At 42.0% G+C, this 25,843-nt stretch overlaps 1 protein-coding gene across 1 annotated transcript in view; it reads left to right on the forward strand.

Moving 5' to 3' along the window:
• The first annotated feature begins 250 nt into the window (after nucleotides 1–250).
• The window catches only part of LOC121293294 (sortilin-like), a 114,151-nt gene continuing 88,558 nt past the window's right edge, over nucleotides 251–25,843 (forward strand). The window contains exon 1 of the mRNA XM_041216194.1: nucleotides 251–581. Within this exon, the coding sequence (XP_041072128.1) occupies nucleotides 330–581 (252 nt within the window). The 5' untranslated portion in view covers nucleotides 251–329. The remainder of the gene's footprint in view (nucleotides 582–25,843) is intronic.

The raw sequence follows: 25,843 nt of genomic DNA on the forward strand, positions 1-25,843 counted from the left end.
TCAGGGTGTGAAATGAGGTGGTACGAAGTCCAGCTGGAATTTCAGGAGTAACAGCGGCGACACTTTCACATTTTTGACATCACTTGGGCTGTTGCACAGGTGACAGGTGCACAACAGGAAGCCTTTATCACATCATCTCATAGCAACACCCCAACCCAGCTTAGCAACGGGACACACGGTGCTGGCGGGCATCCAACAGCATCACCCGCAACGCACCGCCCTGACTCCTCTTTATTTCCTTGTTTTTAAGTTGTTGAGTTTTTTTTTTTCTTCCTCTTCTTCCCTTTCTCACTCGGTACTTTTTTTGTTTCTTTCTCTCAGAAGAAGGAATGGCTACGAAGCTCATCGGTTTCCTCCTCATCGCCCTGTTGGGCTGCCCGGGGTCCTGCGACCACAAGAGGGATTTCCCCGAGTTACCAGCCCACCGGGCAGAGGTCTTCCAGCAGCTGGCATCCTTCAGGGGCGCATCCAGGGTCAAGAGAGATGCCCCCCATAGTCGCAGTGCCCAGCAGGAAGACTGGTCATCCTCCTGTGCCAGCGGCGATCCCGACCAGGCCAAATTAGACAAAAACACCCACAAGGTGAGTCTATTGTTCATTAACCGTTCAAAACAATCAATCAATCAACAGAAGCCTTGAAGACTTGATTCCCCCACCCTACCAAGTCCTTCCTTCCTTCCGGGTGCTGAGAGGAAACTTATCACTTTCCATTAACCTTTGATCAGCGTTTTAATTCTGATCCTGCATTTTTCTTTTAGTGTAGCCACCAATAATACTTTGAAAGCGGAGTTTACAACCAGAAGGCGTCGTCATTATTTAGGGTGGAACTCTCGATTTCAAATCTCACTCCTTTTGGAGTGAGTCACGCCCAATTTTTGACATCCATACCTGGCCTATTTTGATGTATCTAGGCTTTAAAGTGAAATTAACCCAGTTGCTGTCTAAACAGGTTTCTGTTGTGTCTCTCCCTTGCTCATCAATGTCACTGCTGCTAACTGCCTGCATGACTGAGCACTCAAAAGTTAATTTTAGTTTAAAGGGACTTGTTCAGTGTAAAGTGATGTCCACATGCCCAGCACTTTCAGTCCACGTACATGCCTGTGAATACTGTACGGTCGACAGTCATTAAGTGGAGGGGTTCTGAGAATAGAAAATGGCCCCTTTTTATTATGTATGACCAGAGATGACCATCAGACAGGTTACCAGCTGAAATACCACAGTTGACAAACATAAATCAAGAAGCAAAGGACAAGCAGTTGTATTTGAGATGGTTAGATAGTTTCTTTTTCCTTTGCGTAAGGATATTAAGGGGTATGGAATCAAGGCAGGCAAATGGATTTGTGATACAGATCAGCCATGATGTAATTGAATTGCAAAGCCATTTTGAGCTGAACAACCTTCTTTGGTTCCCATATTTCTGGACGATTGTTATTTTAAATGTTTTTGAGGGGCATTTTGCCCCTTGTAATGCTCAAGACTTCGGATATTTTTGTTTTACCCTGATTTTTTTTCTGCCTTTATATTACAATCTAGTACTCTGAGGTTTTTTTCAGACTGCGATTGAAGGTGAGATGTAAGACAGAGTCCCCTGAATGTTGAATTATGTGGCATGGTTTTGGTATTGTTACCCTAGTTGTTTTGCACGCTGAACTGAGAAAAGGTGCATCTTATTAAGTGTGTTATAATGTATTGTAGGAAACAATTTGAATGAGGTTGCCTGTGTTAGCATCACATGATAAAATGGCCAGGTCAGTGACTTTGAGTTCTTTATTCTGTATTACAAGTAAAATATGCAGTTTAAATAATTAATTCTGATATATCATAGAATAATACAACACAGAAACAGGCCCTTCAGCCCATTGTGTCCATGCTGGCTATTAAGCACCTCTCTATTTTAATCCCATTTTCCAGCATTTGGCCTGTAACCCTGTATGCTTTGGCATTTCAAGTGCTCATCTAAATACTTATTAAATGTTGTGAGGATTCCTGCCTCTACCACCCCCTCAGGCAGTGTGTTCCAGATTCCAACCACCCTCTGGGTGAAAACATTTTTCCTTAAATCCCCACTAAACCTCTTGCCCCTTACCTTAAATCTATGCCCCGGTTATTGACACCTCCACTAAGGGGAAAAGTTTCTTCCTATCGATGCCCCTCATAATTTTGTATATCTCTATCAGGTATCCCCTCAGCCTTCTCTGCTCTAAGGAAAACAACCCCAGCCTATCCAGTCTCTCTTCATAGCTAAAATGCTCCAGCCAGACAACATCCTGGTGAATCTCCTCTGCACCCTCTCCAGCACAATCACATCCTTCCTATAGTGTGGTGACCAGAACTGCACACAGTGCTCCAGCTGTGGCCTAACTAACGTTTTATATGGCTCCACCATAACCTTCTTGTTCTTATATTCTAGGCCTCGGTCAATAAAGGGAAATGTCTCATATGCCTTCTTAATTACCTTATCTACCTGTGCTGCTACCTTCAGGGATCTATGGACATGTACACCAAAGTCCCTCTGATCCTCTGTACTTCCTAGGACATACCATTCATTATATACTCACTTGTCTTGTTAGTCCTCCCAAACTGCATCACCTCACACTTCTCAGGATTAAATTCCATTGGCCACTGCTCTACCCATCTTACCAGCCCATCGATATCATACTGTAATCTAAGTCTATCCTCCTCACTATTTATGACACCACCAATTTTCATGTCATCTGTGAACTTACTGATCATACCTCCTATATTTCACATCTAAATCATTAACATACACTACAAACAGCAAAGGTCCCAGCACCGATCCCTGCGGTACACCTCTCATCACAGGCTTCCAACTGCAAAAGCAACCTTTGACTATCACCCTCTGCCTCCTGCTACTAAGCCAATTTTGGATCCAATTTACCAAATTGCCCTGGATCCCATGGGTTCTTACCTTCTTGACCATTCTGTGCGGGACCTTGTCAAAAGCCTTACTGAAGTCCATGTAGACTACGTCAACTGCACTACCCTCATCTACACAACTAGCCACCTCCTCTCAAAATTCAAATTTGTTAGATATGATGGGCCCCTGTCAAAGCCATACTGACTATCCCTGATTAATCCCTGCCTGTCCAAGCGGAGATTAACTCAATCTCTCAGAATTCCTTCCAGTAGTTTCCCTACCACTGATGTTAGACTCACTGGCCTGTAATTACCTGGTTTATCCCTACTATCTTTCTTGAATAAAGGCACCATATTCACTGTCCTCCAGTCCCCTGGCACCTCTCCTGTGGCCAGAAAGGATTTGAAAATTAAGTGTCAAAGCCCCTGCAATCTCCTCCTTAGCCTCACATTGAGCCTGGGATACATCTCACTTGAACCTGGGGATTTATCCACTTTTAAGCCGGCTAAAGCCACTAATAGCTCCTCCCTTTCAATGCTAATTTGTTCAAGTATATTACAATCCCCCTCCCTGATTTCTACATCTCCGTCGTCCTTCCCTATAGTGAACACAGATGAAAAGTATCATTTAAAACCCCACATAAGCCTCCGGCTCCACACACAGATAGCACCTTTGGTCCCTAATGGACCCTACTCTTTCCCTGGTTATCCCCTTACTCTTAATATATTTATAAAATGCCTTTGGATTTTCCTTTTCTTACCTGCCAGTGCTTTTTCATGCCCCCTCTTTGCTCTCCTAATTACTTTTTTTAAGTACCCCACCGTCCCCCATGTTTCTATACTTCTCTAGGGTTTCTGCTATTTTTAGCCCTCTGTATCTGCTATAAGCCTCCTTTTTATTTTATCCAATCCTCTATATCATTTGACACTCAGGGTTCTCTGGACTTGCTGGTCCTACCCTTTACCTTTACAGGAACATGTTGGCCCTGAACTCTCACTATTTCCTTTTTGAATGACTCCCACTGGTCTGATGTGGACTTTCCTACAAGTAGCTGCTCCCAGTCCACTTTGGCCAGATCCTGTCTTATACTGAAATCAACTTTCCCCCAATTAAGGACCTTCATTTCTGGTCCGTCTTTGTCCTTTTCCATAACAACCTTAAATCTTACAGAGTTATGGTCACTATCCCCGAAATGCTCCCCTACTGACACTTCTACCATTTTCCCGGCTTCATCCCATAAGATTGGGTCCAGTACCACCCTTCTCTTGTATGACTTTCTACGTGCTGGCTCAAAAAGCTCTCCTGGATACACTTTTAAGAATTCTGCCCCCTCTAAGCCTTTCACACTAATACTATCCCAGTTAATATTGGGGAAGTTGAAATCCCCTGCTGTTATTACCCTATTATTTTTACACCTCTCTGAGATTTGCCTATATATCATCTACTCTATCCCCCCCTGACTGTTTAGAGGCCTATAGTACACTCCCAGCAAAGTGATTGCCTCCTTTTTTGTTTTTAAGTTCTACCCATGTGATGTCATTTGAGGAACCTTCTAAGATTCCGTCCCTCCTTACTGCAATAATTGATTCCTTGATCAATAGTGCAAAACCAGCCCCTCTTTTACACCCCCACCCCCCATCACGCCTGAAGATTCTATACCCTTAATTATTGAGCTGCCAGTCCTGCCCTTCCCTCAACCATGTCTCTGTGATAGCAACAATATCATTCCCATGTGTTAATCAATGCCCTCAATTCACCTGCTTCACTTGTAAGACTCCTTGCATTAAAATAGATACAACCCAGCCTTGCATTATTCCCTTGTGCCTTAACAAGTCTATATTTGCTGTGCCTTCCAAACTGACTTAGTTTCTCTTCTATATTTGGCTGTACCTCCACTCTACATCCCATCCCCTTGCCAAATTAGTTTAAACCACCACCCCCCAACAACACCAGCAAACCTCCCCACAAGGATGTTGGTCCCGTTCCAGTTCAGGTTCAACCCATCCTATTTGTACATGCCCCACCTTCACCAGAAACAGACCCATTGATCCAAGAAACTAACGCCCTCCCTCCTGCACCATTTCTTCAGCTATACATTCATTCTCTCTGTCCTCCTGTTCCTCTGGCACAGGCAGTAATCTAGAGATTACAACCTTTAAGGTCCTGCTTTTTAATCTGCTACCAAGCTCCCTAAATTCTTTTTGCAGGACCTCATCCCTCTTTCTACCTATTGTCGTTGGTACCAATGTGAACCATGATCTCTGACTGTTCGCCCTCCCCCTTCAGAATGCTTTGCAGCTGTTATGTGACATCCTTGACCCTGGCACCAGGGAGGCAACACACCATCCTGGAGTCACGTCTACAGCCGCAGAAGAGCCTGTCTGCACTCCTCACTATTGAGTCTCCTGCCACTATTGTTCTTGCACTTTTACTCCTCCCCCTTGTACAGCTGAGCCACCCACAGTGCCATGAACTTGGCCCTGGCTGCATTCTCCAGAGGAAGCTTCACCCTCACCATTTTCCAACCCAGAAAAATGGTTCTTGAGTGAACAGTGCTGTGGGGCTTTCCTAACTACCTGCCTGCCTCCCTTCTTCTTGCCTGTCACCCATTCCCTCTCTGACTGCACTTCCTTATACTGCGGATTGACCACTATCCATTTTACTCTTCTCATTCTTTACAGCCCCGCTCTGCTCAATGAAGTCTTGCTCCTTACAGCCCCACTTTGCTTACTCAGGAGTCAGTGCTGTCAGGAGTGGGGAAGAGTGATTTCCATAAATGAGTGGGATAATTCTAATGATTGTCAGAATAGAACAGACACTGGTGTTGGTTAAGTGAGGGATATTAGCCCTAGGAGGGCTCCCTGTTGCTCTTCAAATAGTTGTGGTCGGGTGATTGGACAGGGAATGGCCTGACGGCAGGTATGTTGTTTTTTTTTAAAACCAAGGAGAGGAAAGGATTTGCATTTATATAGTTGCTTTCGTGATCTCGGAACGTCGCAAAGCACTGTACAGCCAATTAAGTACTATTGAAGTGCAGTCACTATTGAAGTGTAGGAAATACAGCAGCCAAATTGCAAACAGCAAAGTCCCACAAACCACATAAATGGTCAGATAATCTGCTTTTGCAATGTGACTAATAAATATTGGCCTGCTGTACTTCAAATAATGTAATGGAATCTTTTACATCCAACTGAGATAGAAAACAAAGTCTCATTAATGATTGCAACTGATAACTATAATGGCAGCCTCGTGTTCATTTGTGTGTCTACGTAGATAAGCGAACCAGAATAAACCGGTTTCAGTTGAGTACTAGAACTCCATGTTCAAGTACCCAACAATTGAGCACCAGTGTTTTTATCCTGCAAAGCTATCACAGTCTGGTAGCAAGGTCGGATTGTGGATTCCATAGCCAAACAAATTTAGGCTGGGGAAGCTTTTAGCAAAACAGCAGAGGGACTGAGGTTTTTTTTTTGCTGAGACATAGGCTTAAAAATCCAATCTTGAAAGGCTGTTTGTACATGTAGATAGGCTGACTTTCAACTATGGCTGCATCAACATGTATTATTAGGTGACTGGGAGAGTATAGCCATGACCGAGAGTCTTTTGGTGTGTATGTGGAGTGGCTAAAGATGTTTTTCTTACTGCTAATAATATCCCCGATGATCCTGATAATCCAGATGTTCATCAGGAAGTCGGAAAAAGGGCGATAATTTTGATGGAAGCAGGCCCAGGAGTGTAGGCCCAGCTCAAGAATTTGCTCATCCTGCCAAGCTGACAGACCCCACTGCTGTTGGACATTTTGTGTAAGCTTGAGCAGCACAACAATCCAAAGCCATCAGAGATTGCTGAGAGCTAATAGTTTGGCACAAAGAATCAGTTGCCCGGTGAGGACATTGAAGACTTTATCATGGCTTTGAAAAAGCTGACCGTTCATTGTAATTTTGGATAATTTCAAGAGGGAACATTGTGGAACAGATTTACGTGTGTTTTAGAAAGTCAACACATTTGCAGTAAGTTGCGACTTGCCAAAGCTAACTTTCGACATAGTTTGTCAAACAGCATTGTCCTTGACGTGGAGGAATGTGACTCAAGAGAAGTTAGAATTAACCATTGCCAGTCATCTGCTGAAGTAAGCAAGCTGCAGCTGAGCATTCAGGAAGCCCCAACAATGGCAATTAGTAGTAGCAGAGGTATGACCAAGTCCTGTTACCAGTGCTTAGGCCAACATTGTGCACAGTATTGTCCATTTGTGAAGGCAGTGCAACAGCTACAAGAAGAGTCATCTTGTCAAGGCATGCTGAGAGAATGTAAACAAAGCAAACCCTGGCTGGAGGAAAAGAGAGCCACTGCATATGGTTGTTGAACATCAGGTCAATGAGTTGAGACCCATATGATCTGAAGCACAAAGATGTCCAGTGGAAATTCACAGGGCATCATAGATGGAGATCAACATGGGTGTATCAGTTAGCGTGATTCCTGAATCACTATACCATGAGTCAACTTCAATTGGAGAAATAAAGCATAGAATTAGGAAGTTATGAAGGAGAGAAAATTCACATTATGGGAAGTGTGTCCATTTTAGTCACATATAAGGAACAATGTGCAAAACTGCCCATCGCTGGTGAAGGGTGAAAAATGAGCCTTGTTAGGAGGAAACTGGTTAGCAGCACTTAAAGTGGAACAAGCTTTTTCTCATAGAAGTGAAATTTATAATGCAAGATAACATGATCACAAATAACCCTTGGGTGTTTAGTGAAATTGGCCAACTGATTCAAGGATAGAAGGCTGATGTACAGGTTCAGAAGAATGCAAGATCAGTTTACTACAGGCATCATCCAGTGCCCTAGCCCTAAGGGAGGAAGCAAAGCAAGAACTGAAAAGACATAGTGGTGAGTCCAAAGTTAAATGGTACTGTAAGAATATGTGGTGAATATAAAGTAACCTTAAATCAGATACTAGAATGTCATCCATCCAATACTTTGCCAAATATAGTGAATCTGTTTGCAATGTTGTCAGGTCAGATTTCTTCAGAGTTAGATCTGATAAATGCCCATCTGCAACTTGGAATTAGACAATGAGTCTAAGTAATATTTGACTATTAATACTCACATGGGTCTATTTCAGTTTCACTGGTTGCCATTTGGTGTTTCTTCAGCCCCTGGAATTTTCTGAGAAAATTTTGCAAGGAATTTAGGGAGTAGTGTGGTATTTGGATGACACACTTATTACAGTTCCAAACAGGCAGACCCATGCTGAAAAAAGCGCTCCAAAGTTAGTTTAGAAAAGCGTAAAATTTGGGCAAAGGCATAAATATGAAATGTTTCAAAACTCTACAGTATTTGGGTCATGGGGTAGACAAAGATGGGTTACATCCTACCAAGAGAGAGTCTCAAGCAATAAGAAGTGTGCCACACCATCAGAATATCTCTGAGCTCAGATAAGTTTTCGATTTAGTGAATTACTACAGTAAATTCATAGCAAATTTGGCAACCTTATTGCATCCATTGAACAAACTCCTTGAGAAAGGGTGTTCCATAGAATTGGACAAGGAATTGTGACAAGGCATTCCAGTTGTTTAAAAGTAAATTGGTAGATGGTACAGTGCTTGTACATTATAATGTGTCCAAAAAGATTAAGCGAGTATGTGATGCCTCTCCACATGGAGTAGGTGCTGTGATCTCTCATGTGTTGGATAATGGTGAGGGAAGATTGTCACACATGCTCAGTGCCAGCAAGTGAACTTATGCTCAGGTTGAACTTGAAGCACTGCCTTTAATTCTAGGATTAAGAAAATTTTATTAATACCTGTTTGGTCGTAGTTTCATAATGGAAACTGATCGTAAGCCACTGACTGCTCTTTTGAACCCAAGTCACCAGAGCCCACTTTAGCTGTGGCCTGAATGCAGAGATGGGCTTTGATTTTGTCTACAAAAACAAAAAACTGCGGATGCTGGAAATACAAAACAAAAACAGAATTACCTGGAAAAACTCAGCAGGTCTGGCAGCATCGGCAGAGAAGAAAAGAGTTGACGTTTCGAGTCCTCAAGACCCTTTGATTTTGTCTGTTTATCAGTGCGGCATTAAGTACAGACATTTGGAAGAACATTATAATGCTGATGTGTTGTTTAGATCACCAACCCCATCCGAGGTAGACCCCAACAGGGAAGACATGCTTTTCACACATAGATGAGTTGCCAGTCGCAGCAGATGACATTGGTAGAGTAACTCACAGGGACCCTATTCTGGCAAGGGCCAATGACTATACCAGAAGTGTGCATGATCAACACACACTGGGTTTAGAAAGCAGGCCATTTTTAATGCATTAGAATGCATTGTTAATTGATGAAGGTTGTGTAGGGAGCCAGGGTTGTAATTCTTGAAAGGTACAGATTGCAATTGCAATGTAATCTTCATGATCAATGCTTGGGGATGAGCTTGACAAAGAGTTTAGCGTGAAGCTATCCTTGGTGGCCAGGGTTTTATAAGGGCATAGAAGACACAGTGAAACAGGGTAGAGTATGTCAAGCTGTAGAAAAGAAGTAGCCATCAGTGCCTTTGCAACCAGGGGAATGGCCAGCTACAGTATGGCAGAGGCTACACGTTGTTGCCCTTCAAATTCTGAAAAACCAGCTATTTGTTGTGACCGCCCTTTGAAGGGGACTGAGGAGTTTCCAATAACAGCTATCAAAACTCTAGATATTTTGCATAGTTTGTTTTTTGCTTATGGGTTCCCAGAGGGAATTGTCAGACAACAGACCTTAGTTTTGTTCAGAAGAATTTGTAAAATTTATGAGGATGAATGGGGTAAAATACGCTAAAGTCCCACGTATCATCTCGCTTCAAATGGGGATGCCATTTACAAATTGGAAGAAATGACAGTTGTCATCGAACACAAACTGTTTATTCACGGTAACACACCTCACACTACTACCGATAGAGTGCCAGCCGAATTGTTTCTTAGAAAACAACCTAGAACGAGGTTTTCATTGCTGAAACCACAATTGGCAGTTAGTGTAAGAACAACAATCCAGTCAGAAAGAGGATCATGATAGGGGTCGAGTGAGAGAAGGAAGTCTGAAGTTGAACCAGAAGGTTAAGGTGAAAGCAAATCATAAGTGCTAGAACCGGCTAGGATCATGAAAATGTTTGTTAGTGGGAACATTAGGTTTGTACATGTAGATCATGTTTTAAATTCAGAGGTTTACGAAGGAGGAAGTTGGGAAGAATCAAATGAGAATGATGAACTAGATAGTTGGGATATGACTAGATTGCCAACAGTTACTCCAAAAAAAAGTTGGGCTGAAACCAGTTCAGATCCGAGTCAAAACCAGACAGGCATGTCTAAGGTGGAAATTTCAATAGAAAGCCAAGGGCAAAATCAGCCTCTGGAGAAAACTCCTCCAACTCAGGCCCAGATGTGTAAAGGCCTTTTCCCAAGTTCTGAAAGGTTGGGTCAAGAAAGGAGGCATCCTCTTAGGAATACAAAATCAATGGTAAACTTGGATTTGTAAATAAATGAAAAACAAATTTATATAATTTGTATGGAATTTGAACTTTGTGTAACATTTTCATTCAGGAGGGAGGGATATAATAGTTCCCTCGTGTGTGTGCGTAAAATAAATAAGTATAGATAGACAGTTTTAGCTGGGTACTTGAACTCCACACATATGCATTAGTATTTCTGTCCTACAAAGGTATCACAGCAATATTCCCTTATAGTTTATGGAATGGGACTAGAACCGAAAGCCTTCTCATAGTGGCAGGAATGTGACCACTGAGCCAAGGCAGATACTCTAAGATTGTTTGGAGTATGTGCTGCTGTCTTGTCAAATGTAAGTTGGGTTAAATATGAAACAAGTTTGAGAACTTGTCTGAGATTTCTGTCTTCACTAATTTAAATAGAAAATGTCAGTGTAAATACAAAACGAGAATCTTCCTCAACAATATATGATAGTGTTTGGATTGTGTGTTATATAGAGTGTCACACACAGGCTCGTACACATTACAAAAGAGTCAAGAAATTTGCATTATAAACCATGAGAGAAGGTGCTTTTACACATGCTCATTCTGTCACCTTGGGTCATTCTTGGGTCACCCTGGGTTTATGTTACCAAAACCAGCTCCCTTCTAAGGGAGTCATACCCATGTTCTCCTATCAGAATCAGAGGGTTGATTTAGTAATGTAAACATGGGAGGTCTTGCACAAGAGTTCCTGGCTGAAGAGCCAAATATAATTGAACCTAAACAGAATTGAATTGAATTTATTAATGCAATCCAAGCCTATTAACATGTCAATCATTTGAATGAAATGCTGGTCTTTGTAATGATAGACAATCCTAATGTAGATGACTCTAATGGTACCATTTTGTTCTGTTTTTAATGATAGTGAGCAATGGATGGCAGATACTTGACGATGTGATTTTTTAAAACTAAAATTCCACTATAGCATGTATTTTGAGCTGCACTGATATTGGATTCAATTTCACTGCATGTTGTGGTGAATCATACCTCCCAGTGTATCCTTACATGGCTATAACATGTTTGAAGGGCAAGTGTGAGATAAGTCACCCAGAGCAAAGACCACAATCTGTTCAGCACATGACAGATCTGAACATTACTCCCAGCAATGACGATGTGACGAATTGCAAAGCAAAGCTCAGTAGGGTTTCTCAAGTCATCAGAAGCCCAAGATCATGATGCATCTTTTTAACACACATATGTCCAAGCCAACTGATATTTCAAACATGCACACCTTTCTATTAAAATTTTAAAATATTTGTTTTATGTCCCTTGTACGTGTCAGTGACGCTGGACATTTTGAATGATTGCAAGATGGTTCTTCTGAAATAAAAGTTGAAATAATTGGAAAGAAAGAAAGGATTTAATAACTTTCTTACTAATTTTTACCTTCAATTTTTCTTCTTTATAGTTTCATAGTGTGAATTGCCTTCTGGTGCCTAGTAAAATGAATTATTACATAGAATTACATCACAGAACATATAGTGCCCAATCAGACCGTATGACCCAACTGGTCTATGCTGGTGTTTGTGCTCCACATGAGCGTCCTCTCACCCCTCTTCATCTCAGTATAACCTTCTATTCTTTTCTCGTGTTTCACTAGCTTCTTTTCAAAGACATCTTTACAAGACATTCTTATAAAAGTGAATTCTGCACTCAAACCACTCTCTGGGTAAAGAAGTTTCTTCTGAATTTCTTATCAGAATATGAATGATTTATTTAATATTGTTACATAATTCTTGGCAGTGCCAGTGGCTGTTCAGCTACTAAGATAGGACATCACAGCCTTGCCCAATTATGTCCTTGCTAGGAAGCCACATAAACACACCTGACAGAGGTTGCTGGATATTGCTCAGAAGCTCAAATGCTGTCCATTTTTTTTTCCCATCCTATCCCGGGGTTCTTGAGGCTTCTTGTGGTATCCCACAACAGAGATCAACTAGCTTGACACAGATCAAAGATCAAATCTGGGTCCCTCCTGGAAAATGTCAGCCTTGGATCAATGGTAGCATGTTTGCTGCTCATTGAGAATATGCAAGTTCAGAGACCTGCAAGTATAGTACAGTTTAGAGGGAGTGCTGCACAGCCTGAGGTGCTATTTATTTTGAATGAGATGTTAAACATAGACCACCTACCCTCTCAGGTGGATATAGAAGATCCTTTGACAATATTTTAAGCAGAACATGGGAGTTCTCCCCAATATCGCATCCAATATTTACCCCTTGACAGATATCACCAAGGAAGCAGATTATCAGATAATTTATTTCAGTGTGGTTTGTGGGAGCCTGTGTGCAAATTGTCTGCCTTGTTTCCGATGTTACAACAGTGACTAGACTTTAAAAATTACTTCTTTGACTGTAAAGTACTTTCGGACATGCTGAGGTTGTGATAGACGCTATATAAATGCAAGTAATGGCATGATTTTTAACAAGTTTGGATGAACAAAGAAACATGGTATCCACATAGCATGCTACCTTTTAAGGATTTGTGTAAGTTGATAAGATGGTTAAAAAAGAACTGAGAGTTTGGGTTTGTAAATGGTGGCATAGAATGTAAAAGCAAAGAGATTGTGCTAGAACCTTATAAGTCACTGGTTATGCTAGGGTGTAGTGGTCAGTTCTAGGTGCCACACATCAGGAACAATGTAAAGACCTCAGGGTACCGAAGAGGTTTGCTGGAATGTAATTAGGGATGAGTAGGCCTAGTGCTGGTAAATGGGATTAGGTAGGTAGGTCAGGTGTTCCTCACATGTCGATGCAGACTTGATGGGCCCTAGGGCCTCTTCTGCACTGTGTGATTCTGTGATATGAGGAACTTAAGTTATGAGGAATCTTTGGATAAGTTAAAACTGTCCTCCTTGGAACAGGGAAGATTAAGAGGTAACCTAATAGAGATTTTCACGAAGTAGATGGAGAAAAGTTATTGCCTCTAGTAAGTGGGTCAATAAAAGATTGTAGATTTCAAATCTGTGCACAAGGTTGAGAGGGAAGATTATTTTTTTTTTATTCAGAGTATTGGCATCTGGAATGCTGTAGCCCTGTCAACCCTGCAAGTCCTCCTTACCAACATCTGGGGGCTTGTCCTATAAACTAGTCAAGCAACAGCCTGACATAAGTACACTCACGGAATCATACCTTACAAACAATGTCCCAGAGACAGTCACCAACCCCAGGTATGTTCTGTGCCATCAACGGAACAGAGCCACCAGAAGTGCACCAAGGTACTTGGAGGAGGCACTGAGGGTGGCAAGGCACAGTGTTATACAATTGGGAGGGAGTTGCCCTGGGAATCCTTAACATTGACTCTGGACCCATGGAGTCAAATGGTGTCAGGTCAAACACGGGCAAAGAAACCTGCTGGTTACCACCTACCCCACCCCCACCCTCCCTCAACGGATGAATCCGTACTCCTTGATATTGAACACCACTTGGAGGAAGCACTGAGGGTGACAAGGGCACAGAATGTACTCTGGATGGGGGACTTCAGTGGTCCATCACCAAGAGTGGTAGCACCACTGCTGAGCAAGCTGGATGACTCCTAAAGGACATGGCTGCTAGACTGTGGCAGGTGGTGCGGAAACCAACAGGAGGGGAAAACCTACTTGACCTTGTCCTCACCAACCTCCCTGCCTGCCGCAGATGTATCTATGACAGTATCAGTAGGAGTGACCACTGCACACTTTGTGGAGACAAAGTCCCACCTTCACATTGAGGATACCCTGCATCGTGTTGTGTGCCACTACCACCATGCTCAATGGGATAGATTTCAAACAGATCTAGCAACTCAAAACCGGGCATCCATGAGGTGCTGTGGGCCATCAGCAGCAGCAAAACTGTACTCAAACACAATCTGTAACCTCATGGCCCAGCATATCACCCCATTCTACCATTACCATCAAGCTGGGGGATCCACCCTGGTTTAATGAAGAGGGCAGGAGGACATGCCAGGAGCAGCACCAGGCATACCTAAAAATGAGGTGTCAACCTGGTGATTGCTTGCATGCTAAACAGCAGAAGCAGTATGCAATAGATAGAGCTAAGCAATCCCATAACCAACTGATCAGATCCATGGTCTGCAGACCTGCCACATCCAGTCATGAATGATGGTGGACAATTGAATGACTAACTGGAGGAGGAAGCTCCACAAATATCCCCATCCTCAATGATGGGGAGCCCAGTACATCAGAGAAAAAGACAAGGTTGAAGCATTTCAGCCATCTTCAGCCAGAAGTGCTGAGTGGATGATCCATCTCAGCCTCCTGAGGTCTCCAGCATCACAGATGTTAGTCTTCAGCCAATTCAATTCACTCCGTGTGATATGAAGAAGCAGCTGAAGGCATTGGATACTTCAAAGGCTAAGGCCCCTGACAACATTCCGGCAATAGTACTGAAGACGTGCTCCAGAACTAGCTGTGCCCTTAACCTAGCTTTTCCAGTACAGCTACAACACTGGCATCTAGCCAGTGATGTGAAAAATCGCCCAGATATGTCTTGTCCACAAAAAAAAGGACAAATCCAACCCAGCCAATTACTGCCCGATCTGTCTACGCTCGATCATCAAAGTGCATCAATGTTCAGCAAAGTGATGGAAGGTATAGCCGATGGTGCTTTCAAGTGGCACTTATTCAACAATAACCTGCTCACTGACGTTCAATTTGGGTTCAACAAGGGCCATTTAGCACCTCAGCCCATTACAGCCTTCATCCAAACATGGGCTAAAGAGCTGAATTCAAGAGGTGAGGTAGGAGTGACTGCCTTAGGAGCCCTAGGAAAACTGAAGTCAATGGGAATCAGGGGGAAAACTCTCCATGGTTGGAGTCATACTGAGCACAAAGGAAGATGGTTGCGGTTGTCGGAGGTCAGTCACTGCAGGAGTTCGAGGTAGTGTCCTCAGCCTAGCCATCTTCAGCTCCTTCGTCAATGACCTTCCCTCCATCATAAGGCAATTGCTGCTGATTACACAATGTTCATCATTTGTGACTCCTTCAGACACTGAAGCAGTCTGTATCCATATCGAACGTGAACTGGATAATGATCAGGCTTGGGCTGATAAGTGGCAAGTAACATTCAGGCCACACGAGTGTCAGGCAATGCCATCTCCAACAAGAGAGAATCTAACCATCTTCCCTTCACATTCAATGGCATTATCATCGCTGAATCCCCCACTATCAACATCCTGGGCATTACCATTGACCAGAAACTGAACTGGACTAGCCATATAAATACTGTGGCTACAAGAGCAGGTCAGAGGCTAGGAATCCTGCAGCTCATAATTCGTCTCCTCAAAGCCTGTCCACCATCTACAAGGCACAGGTCAGGAGTGTGATGGAATACTCCCCACTTGCCTGGATGAGTGCAGCTCCAACAACACTTATAAAGCTTGATACCATCCAGGACACAATTGGGTTATCTTAATTCACCACCTTCAACATCCACCCCTTCTGTCACTGATGCACAGTGGCAGCAGTGTGTACCGTCTACAAGCTGCACTGAATCAACTCGCCAAAGGCTTCTTTGATGGCCCCTTCCAAACCTATGACCTCTACCACCTAGAAAGACTAAGGCAGCAGATGCATGAGAGCACCACCCAACTGCATGTTTCTCTACAAACCACATGCCATCCTGACTTGAAACTGTATTGCCATTCCTTCATTGTCGCTGGGTCAAAATCCTGGAACTCCCTCCCCAACAGCACTGTGGGTGTATCTATTCCACATGAACTGCAGCAGTTCAAGATGGCGGCTCACCACCACCTTCTCAAGGGCAACTAGAGATGGGCAATAAATGCTGGCCTAGCCAGCAACACCCAAATAAGAACATAAGAAATAGGAACAAGAGTAAACCATTCAGCCCCTCGAGCCTGCTCTGCCATTCAATAAGATCATGGCTGATCATCTCGCGTTTCGATTTCCATTCCCATCTAACCCCGATTAACCTTAGGTTCTTGTTACGTAAGATAATCAATCTACCTCTGCCTTAAAAATATTCAATAACCCCACCTCCACCTCCACTTTCTGAGGCAGAGAGTTCCAAAGTTGCACAAGCCTCTGATAAAACGTCTCCTCATCTCTGTCCTAAAAGGGTGACCCCTAATTTTAAAACCGTGCCCCATGAAAGAATTTTTAAGTTGGAAGTTGATTCCATAAAGAATTTTAAAAGGAAGTTGGGCAGGTACTTGAAGATGAGGACTTTAAAAGCCTATAACCAAAAAGCAAGTGTGTGGTACTACGCACGACTGCTCTTTCAAAGACCCAGCACAGATATGACAGGCTGACCAGTGTCCTTCTGTAGTATAGCCGGTTGTGATTTATCGAGTCATTAATGGCTTAGATGGAGGCCATTCAGCTCCGGGCCTATGCTGGTTCTCTGTAGAAATCCAATCAGTCCCATTTTCCTCATCTACCCAAAGCCCAACAAGTTTATTTCCTTCAAATGTTCATCCAATTTCCTCCTTGAAATAGTTAATCATCTCTGCTTCCACCATGGGTTGCAAGTTCTAGGTCATTACATCCTGCTGCTCAAAAAAAGCTCTAACTCCCCTGCAAATCCTTGCACAAAACCTGAAATCCCCAGTCCTTGTACCTCATCTAATGGGAGCAGTTCTTCCTTGTCTACCATATTGAAACCTGTCACAATCTTGTACACCTCCATAAAATGTCCCCTCAGTCCCCTTTGCTCTCAGGAGAACAAGCCTAGCTTCTCCAACCTAACCTTGTTGCTAAAGTTCCCTATCCCTGGATCCATTCTGGTAAATCTCCACTGCATTCTCTCAAGGACTCTCTCATCCTTCCTAAAGTGTGGTAATCCGAATTGGATGCAATATTCTAGTTGAGGTCTGACCAGAGGTTCAGCATAACTTCCCTGCTTTTGTACTTGATGCATCTATTTATGAAACCCAAGATCCCTAATACTTTACTAGCCACTCTCTCAGTATGTCTATATTACCTCTCCCTTCTGCCAAAATGCATCACCTTACAAATTTGAAGTCTTTCTTGCTTTGGCTCAGCTACTCACTGGAGAAACTGACTGAGCCAGGAGTGGTGTGTTTCACCCCATTATTTCATTACATCTCTCTTATAGCAATATTAAAAACAGTAGATGATTTTACTGAAAAATAATATACTCTGCTTTGAAAGGATTTCGATTACTCTTTGTGTATGTGTATAATGCAAAACAAACCCCTGCGTGTTTGTTATATGTGGACACCGATCACACCTCCATTATGCACGGTTAGTAGATTATTTTTTGTCGGAAATATGGTAAAGCGCTTTGTAACATTTAATACTTTCACCATGAAAAATGCTCGGATACTGGATTAATTATTTTAATTAGAGCTTAGGCCACCTTTAAGTCCTTATAAAGACATTACTCAAGGTTCCGCCTAAAGGTAACTAAAGCCCAAGTGCTCATATACTGCGCTTTCATTGCAACACCTGTCACTATTTCCTTCAAAATTAGCATGTCATAAATCATATTTTAAACGCGGTGTCAATTCTGGTGCAGGTAGTTCTCTTAATGGCTCAGTTGGTAAGAGAGGGTCCAGTGTGGTACTAAGTCCTATGAATCTGAAGGCCGCAGGTGTGATTTTCCCTGCCTGTGCTGACTTACCTGCAGCTGAAACAACAACAGACCTGTATTACATCGCGCTTTTAACACCAGTAATAAAATGTCCCAAGATGCATCACAGGAGCATTGTTAAACAAAAATTAGCACCAAGTCACATAAGATCAAAGAGATGGTATTGAAGGAGAGGGAGAGAAGCAGAGAGTTTAGCAATGGGATTCCAGAGCTTGGGGCCTAGGCAGCTAAAGGCATGGCTGCCAAGGTGGAACTATCAGTGGATGCACAAGAGGCCACAATTAGAAGAGCCCAGAGAGCTTGGATGATTTTAGGGCTGGAGGAGTTTAGAGAGATAGGGAGGGGTGAAACCAAGGAGGAATTTGAAAACAAGATTGAGAATTGTAAAATTGAGGTGTTGCTGGACTGGGATGTAGGTCAGTGAGCTCGGGGAGATAGGTGAACAGGACTTGCTGAGAGTTAGGATATGGGTAGCAGAGTTTTGGTTGACCTCAGTCAAGTTCACGGAGGGTGGAAGCTGGGAGGCTGGTCAGAAGACTAGTGGAATAATCATGTCTAGAGATAACAAAGGCATGGTGAGGGTTTCAGCTGCAGAAGCAGCAGTTGGAGACCTTCAAGTCAACCTCTTAAGCCCACGGCTAAGAAAGGTTGAAAATCTGCTAGGGGTTTTGCCTCAGTATCCTATTTGTGAACCCTTTTTGGAATGTCATGTATGGATGCTGGATAAATAAAAGCTTGTTTTGACTGTGGTGCACTCCATGGTGTAATCGCTCACTGTAATGCATGAAGAATGACAGTTCCCCTGATGATTCAGCAGCATCTCCAGTAAGTTGCTGAGCCCTACAGATCAGGATATTTCCTGGCTCCATCCCCAGGCTCTGCTAAATTCAATGATCTCAGTTCACTTTGAAAAAGAACATAGAAAAATTAGGCAGTCCTAACCATGACTAAATGATGCCTATTAGAAATAAACAATTGTGGACATGAATGAAGCTTAACCTCTGGCTGGGCCATGATGCATTGAAGAATCTGCCAGTGTTCACTTTCGAGGCTTATTCTTCAAGAGTGGCCATTTACAGTTAGGAAACTGTAGAGCTGTAACTCAGTAAGAAGCCTGTGCCTTCAGGAGAGGGGGAGGTAATAAAATTGGTGAAAAAAACTAGATGGGAAAGATATAGAGTCTATGGTCTGTTGCCTGATTACTGACAGTGTCACTAAGAGAAGAAGGGAAAAATTGGGGGAAAAAATAACAACCATTGTATAAAACAAAAAAATAGAGAATTTTAGGCTTTAGGATTCCTTTTTGTGTGGTTATTTGATTCCCACAGTGATGCTTCTGGCATTCTATAAAGGATACCAGGTCATTTGGACACTGGAGCAAGTTGGTTCTTGAAATTCAGATTTAGCTTTCTGGACTAAGTCCCAATCTGAATGTTATGAATTGCTGATTGTCCTTTAAAAATTGGTGAATTTTGAGATATTGCCAAAAGAAACTATCTTCCATAGAAGGGTAGCTCTAGGATTCACGGGAGCATTTTAATATCTTTGGGCCCATTTTATGGCCATAAAACAAACGACATTTAAGAATTTAGGCTAACAGTCTGTGCCAGCTTGGCATGTACATTTAGTTAAATTCTTTAGACCCTTTATTTTTTTTAGGTGTTTGAGGCTCATTTTAATATATCAGGTCCCATGCTACCGATTTGTTTTTTAAGACGTTCAATGGGCCATAACAGAGCCACTAAAGGCCACTGTCAGGTAAACCCTTTATACTTGCCTCAACATGGAACTAGATGGAATGCTTCTCCTGCCTCCACATTAATACTGTGAGCTGCTAACAGCCTGTCCTCCTGATCACCTCCCTTCCTTGATGTACCTGAACAGCACAACTGGCGTCCAAACTGTAAAAAGTTCATCAGACCCACTGGTGTCTGCAGCTCACCGATCTGTAAGGATTGAGGTCCAGGGGCCAATTTAGGACTGTCTTGGGCCTGCCTTTTGTGCCATGTGGTTTCCAGCACAGTGCTTGGCACATGTCACTAGCCTCCCATATGCCATCTGAATACCCCAGGGATACTGAGAACAAGATAAAGGCAGTTGATGTGGATATAGTGGTTGATATGTGATTTTAAAAGATCCGGCATCCTCACCCTTTTCAGTCTAACATTATAAACATCTGTACTGTAAATTTGTGATTTCAGGCTTAATGTTCATTCTGTAATTCTTATCATCGTGGGATATTTTGAAAGGAAACATATTCAATAGACTTGAACGAAATTTCTTTAAGAAAATACTTGCATTTATAAAGTGCCTTTCACAACGTCAAGGTCATCCCAAAATGCTTCATTGCTATTTCGTACACATGGTCTTCAGGTGAAGAAATGTACTTGAGGTGGGGAAATGAAACCAAGGTGTCCAGATGTGATTCAGCTGTCATTTTGGAATCATGCAATTTAGTCTGATGTTAAATACAGTCCCTGCCATTTAAAACCAATCTCGTTCAAATCATTAAATCATCAGGCAGTCATTTAAATTGGGTAAATGGCACTCACCATTCCCCATCCCCAGATTGCCAATTACAAAAATGTTGTTTACAACATGTTAGGTATCCAGCTCTTTCAAGCAGAAACAGATTTTTAATGAGCAGTTCACACCTCAATAGCATGTAATTTACCTTGTATACTTAATCCTATCTCAGTGGTGTTGGGTATAATTTGTGATCCATTGTGATCACAAATAGTGCAGATCACTTCTACATTCATTTTTTATTATAAACATGTAAGGAAGAAATATGATAGTCTGTCATTTTCTATAGCCCTGTTCAGAACTTTGGGACGTCCCAAAGTGCTTTACAGCCGATGAAATGTGTCACTTGTGATATATGTGCTCAGGAAGCTCCCACAAGCTGCAATGTGACAGTGGTCAGACAATCCAGTTTAGTGGTGTTGATTTTGGGATAAGTGTTGCCTAAGACATCAGGGAGAACTCACCTGCTTTTCTTAATTGTCATAATGCGATGAAATCTTTGACATCCACCTCAGACAGTGCAGAATTTCTCAAAACTGCACTGTAGAATCAGCCTGAAATTTGTGCTCAAGTTTCTGGGGATTTTGTACCCATAACCTTCCGACTCTGATACAAGTGTATTACCACTGAGCCACTGCTGGCAGAGTTGAAGAATGGAATTTTTTTTTTTAAAGCAGTCAAGCTTGTCTCCTACCTTGGCTGAGATCAAAAAGCAAGATGAGAGCAGATTAAATATTTCCTCTTACTCAAGAGGAATAATGGCAAGGCCAGATCAAGATCCTTACAATATCATGCTAGACAGGGAGCAGGATAGTTAGCAGCCCCAATGGGACAAGGATTAGATATCCATGACTCATCGTAACAAATGTCCCAAGATAATTATTGGATTATATATGAATCATTCAACATGTACAACAGAAAATCTCATTCACATCAACATAGAGTTGTCACCAATTACAACAGGTAATACTAGATTTAGTTTTGTTATTTATATTAAATAGCAAAATTGGTGTGAATTTCAGCAGCAGAAAAATAAGCTTTGTTGTAGCATGGGACCTTCACTCCAGCCTTGATCTTGAACTTTGATCTGTCCACCCTTTAACAGTATGAATTCCAAGCAATACAAACCTAGTTTGTGTAGTGTCTCCTTGTAGCTTAACCCTGGGATTCCTCCCCAGGTATGGTCTACGAGGATGTCGTCAGGACTGGAAAACTGTAGCTATGAGGGAAGATTGGAAAGGCTGGGGTTGTTTTCCTTGGAACAGAGGAGGCTGCGGGCAGATTTGATTGAGGGGTACAAGGTTGTTAGGGACCTGGATAGAGTGGATGGGAAGGACCTATTTCACTTAGCAGTGAGGTCAGTGACTAGGGGGCATAGATTTAAAGTGAACTCTGGAAGGATTAGGGAGGAGATGAGGAAAACACTTTTTGTCCAGAAAGTGATAGGGGTCTGGAACTCCACTGCCTGGAAGGGTTAGTAGAAGTGAAACCCTCAACTCAAAGGTTATATGCACCTGAAATCCCGTAACCTCCAGGGCTACAGACAAAGTACTGGAAAATGAGATTAGGTTGCGGGGCTTATCTTTTTGGCCAGCGTAGACATGATGGGCAGAATGGCTTCCTTCTGTGCCGTAAGTATTTCTAAATTTTCTAAACATCTATAAAGGAGGAATGTGCAGGGATGTGGGAGAGGGCAGGGAAATGGTGGTATGTGAATTGTCATTAGGAGAGCCAGCATAGATACGATGGGCTGAATGACCTCCCTCGGTGCTTTAACGATTCTATGATTCGATTCCAAGCTGAGAACCTGGCAGAAACAAAACTGAGTTGCACCAGCAATAAAGATCACTGGATAAACTGGAAAAAAACCATGATGAAAGGAAAAATAATCAGTTTGGACCAGCACTAATAATATCACCAGCATGACTTGCACTTTCTACTGGAACACCAGTTCTGAGCTGTTCTTATTTCCCCTTTCAGAACTGGATCTAGCTAGTTTCAGTATTACTGAAACTTCCTCCTGAGCTGGTGCTAGAAGAGAAGCAGCCAAATCTAATTTTCATCTGCAATTTGTCTCTCTTTATTCAAAAATCTCACATGTACAGTGCCTTCATGTCACCAAAACCTTACTCCTTGTCAAGCTTTTGTCACACTTTTGTGCCAACACTAGGCCTTGAGTCTCCATTTATAATGCCATAGGAATTAACAAGTAACACAGTAAATATATTAGGTCTGTGCACATGTGCTGTCATGTTGGTCCATTTTAAGTTCCTATATCCACTTTTACAATGATAACTACCAATATAAACTGTTACAAGTACAAAGTTTGTAGGATTTTTATGATTTGAGACTGGGGGAAGAGGAAAAAAATGAGCATCGATTAATTGAAACTGTTAAGTCACAACTGAGGTCACAATTGAGATAGCAGTGACATCTATCGCAGGGAGAGTTGAGACGTTAAAGCAAATGGATATCTTAGTGAATGCAATTTAAGTAAAAACGGTGCTTGCAGAAGGCTACCTTTTGAAAGTGCTCACCTTCCTTGGTCAGATTGGGGATTTTGCTGCACCATGTTTTCATGAAGCATGGACAGGTGCGACCATATAAGGACTGGCTCAGCACATCTGACCCCCATACAGCAATAGCCAGGGACTTAACAAATTGGCCTATGACATTTGCCCATTGCCACTCAGTGATCACCAAGCTGCCCTGCAATTGAACTTGTAGGGGAAGAAAAAAAGAAACATATCAGTAGCCTGTGTGCAAGATCTGTAAATATGGACTAAATTCCTATACGCAGTGTAGCACAGGATTTACCAGGTTGCATAGATTGGGATTTACATGGTCCCCTTCCTCACCCACAAGTACTTCACGTTCTGCTCTGGAAATCTCTCTCAATATTTTATAACCCTCTCTCCACTTTCTCAAAAAAAGGAAAATATTTAAATAAAACCCAACATTAAAATAGGAATATTAAAATCTCATGCCAAATATTTCTTTTTTACATTAAATTCTTGCTTGCAGTGTGCATATGTGGCACTGGCATGGGCATGAGTTAGACTGGCTGGGCCTATCAACATAGCCTCACAAGGATCTTCCATTATGATAAACACAGGTGGTCATCAACTGATGAAAAAGCTATCAGGCCTAAGGCAACAGCTTCCAGAATGCAGATCATACGTGCATTACAGAGAGACTAGAAATTTCTGCCAAAGGAAATTAGTACCCCTCAACTGCAGAGCCACTGTTTCATGTGTGTCCTCGCTGGTTCGGAGGATGGTGGCTATACACTTCCAAATCTTGGGTTGGACAACTTGGCTTTCTGCTACATGTTCTTTGAATAAGGAATTATATATAACAGCTTGACCTAGCTGTGTGGTTGGAGAGACTGAGTAAACTTTACAGAGGTTTAAAATCAGCACACACAGCTGATGAGCTATCTCAGCCAAGGCTTCAATGATTTCAAGTGCTTATTTGAGCAGGTCCCAAGAAGTTAAAACGTTTCTAAAAGGTGGATGATATAAAGAAAAGATGTTTGACAGATGCTTCTTGTCTGTAATAATGCCACACACAAATAAATCATGTTGAAATACTGCATAAGATATTAATTGCAGGTACGCCTCAATTAGCATGATTAATTCAACTATGCAGATGAATTGCAATTCTATTCTGGTTTCCTGACATAAGAGTGACATTCCTGAATTTCAAGATATCACCCAATTCAAAATTGTTGCTCCTGAGTTTCTAGATTTAGAGAAATTAAAATAAAGCAAGTCTGAAATTCTCAATTTGTTTTTCACACTCATCAATTGAATGGATTAGCATTTTGTGCATAGTTTAAGACTTCAACTATTCCATAGTCTTAACAGCAACTCGCCAAGACTCCTTCGAAAGCATCTTCCGAACCCGTGACCTCTAATGACTAGAAGGACAAGGGCAGCAGATGCATGGGAACACCATTAGCTGCAAGTTCCCCTCCAAGCCACATCCTAGTTTGGAACTATATCACTGTTTTATCCACTGTCACTGTGAGAAAATCTTGGAACTCCCTTCCTAACAGCACTGTAGGTGTACCTACACCACATGGAATGCAGCAGTTCCAGAAGGCAGCTCACCACTACCTTCTCAAAGGCAATTAAGGGTGGGCAACAAATACTGGCCTAGCCAGTGATGCCCACATCCCATGAAAGAATTTTTAAAAATTTCAATAAAATACAGCATAATTTCTCTGACGCATGGAAGCAACTTAAGAACATAGTCGACCAAAACTCGCCTGAATTTCCATTTGAAAAGCCTCAACCGTGTAGTAAAAATACATTTAATAATAGGACAACCAATGAAAATATTAGGTTGAATATCCATGACCAATAACATATAATGTTTCTGATTTTGGCTATCAGTCCATGTTTTTGAGTTGTGCCCTGATTGCCATGTTTGTAGACTGAAGCTGCACCAAAAAGAATGCAGAACTTTTCTTCCCCTTACATACTTGTTGTAAGCTTTTGCCCTATAAAGCAAATTTTGCAAAAACAGCAGTACGTTTATTTGGTCAGTCTATGGAGGCTTGTGGCATGATTGTCAGTTTTCTAAAACAGTTCAATGAATCATTTCTTTCCCAGTGTTTTAATGAAGTCGAGCTGTTGGTAGTAAAAAAACAAATGAAGAAGTGAATTTGCTAAAGGTTAAAAGGATCAAAAAAGTTGAGAGACAGCAGATTTTTCTTGCAGTCCTGCATATCAGGTTAATTTTATATGTATCCACTAAACCTCTCTAGTATTGAAAAATTAATCATATTAGTTTGTATTCCTTCAGTTATATTTTTGTCAGAGAGTTCTCTGAATTGTATAGGTAGAAATCATTTTGTTCTGAGAACTGATGGTGGTGATGTGTGAACTGAGGCACTGGCAATATATTATTGCTGCAGTTTGAACATCACCAAAAACTGGTAAATCAAGGCATCCACATTTTAGGAAATAGGACGTGGGAGAAGCCAACCGAAACTGGGTCAACCATAAAGTATACTACCAGTGCAACCATTACTGGCACTTGTTGAACATGATTCTTGGAGAATAGTTCTATTGGGACAGTAAAGAGCTTTTGAGCATCCTGAGGTTTTGAAAGGTGGATAGAAATGTAAGTCTATCTTTCTTGTGGGGGGGTGGTGGATAAGATGGAGGATCATTTGCTCTCAATTGTTGTCTGATTTATTTGGAATAAAATATGGTCTGGGAATTTGAAGGAAACTTCCTCTATCTCCATATTAGTCATGCTGTGACTCCCACCTCCTTCCTACCCACTGTTACGTTAGCAATATAGGGTGTAATATTAGACTACCACAGGTTCCT

The sequence above is a fragment of the Carcharodon carcharias genome, chromosome 21, assembly GCF_017639515.1.
Source record: "Carcharodon carcharias isolate sCarCar2 chromosome 21, sCarCar2.pri, whole genome shotgun sequence".
NCBI lineage: Eukaryota > Metazoa > Chordata > Chondrichthyes > Lamniformes > Lamnidae > Carcharodon > Carcharodon carcharias.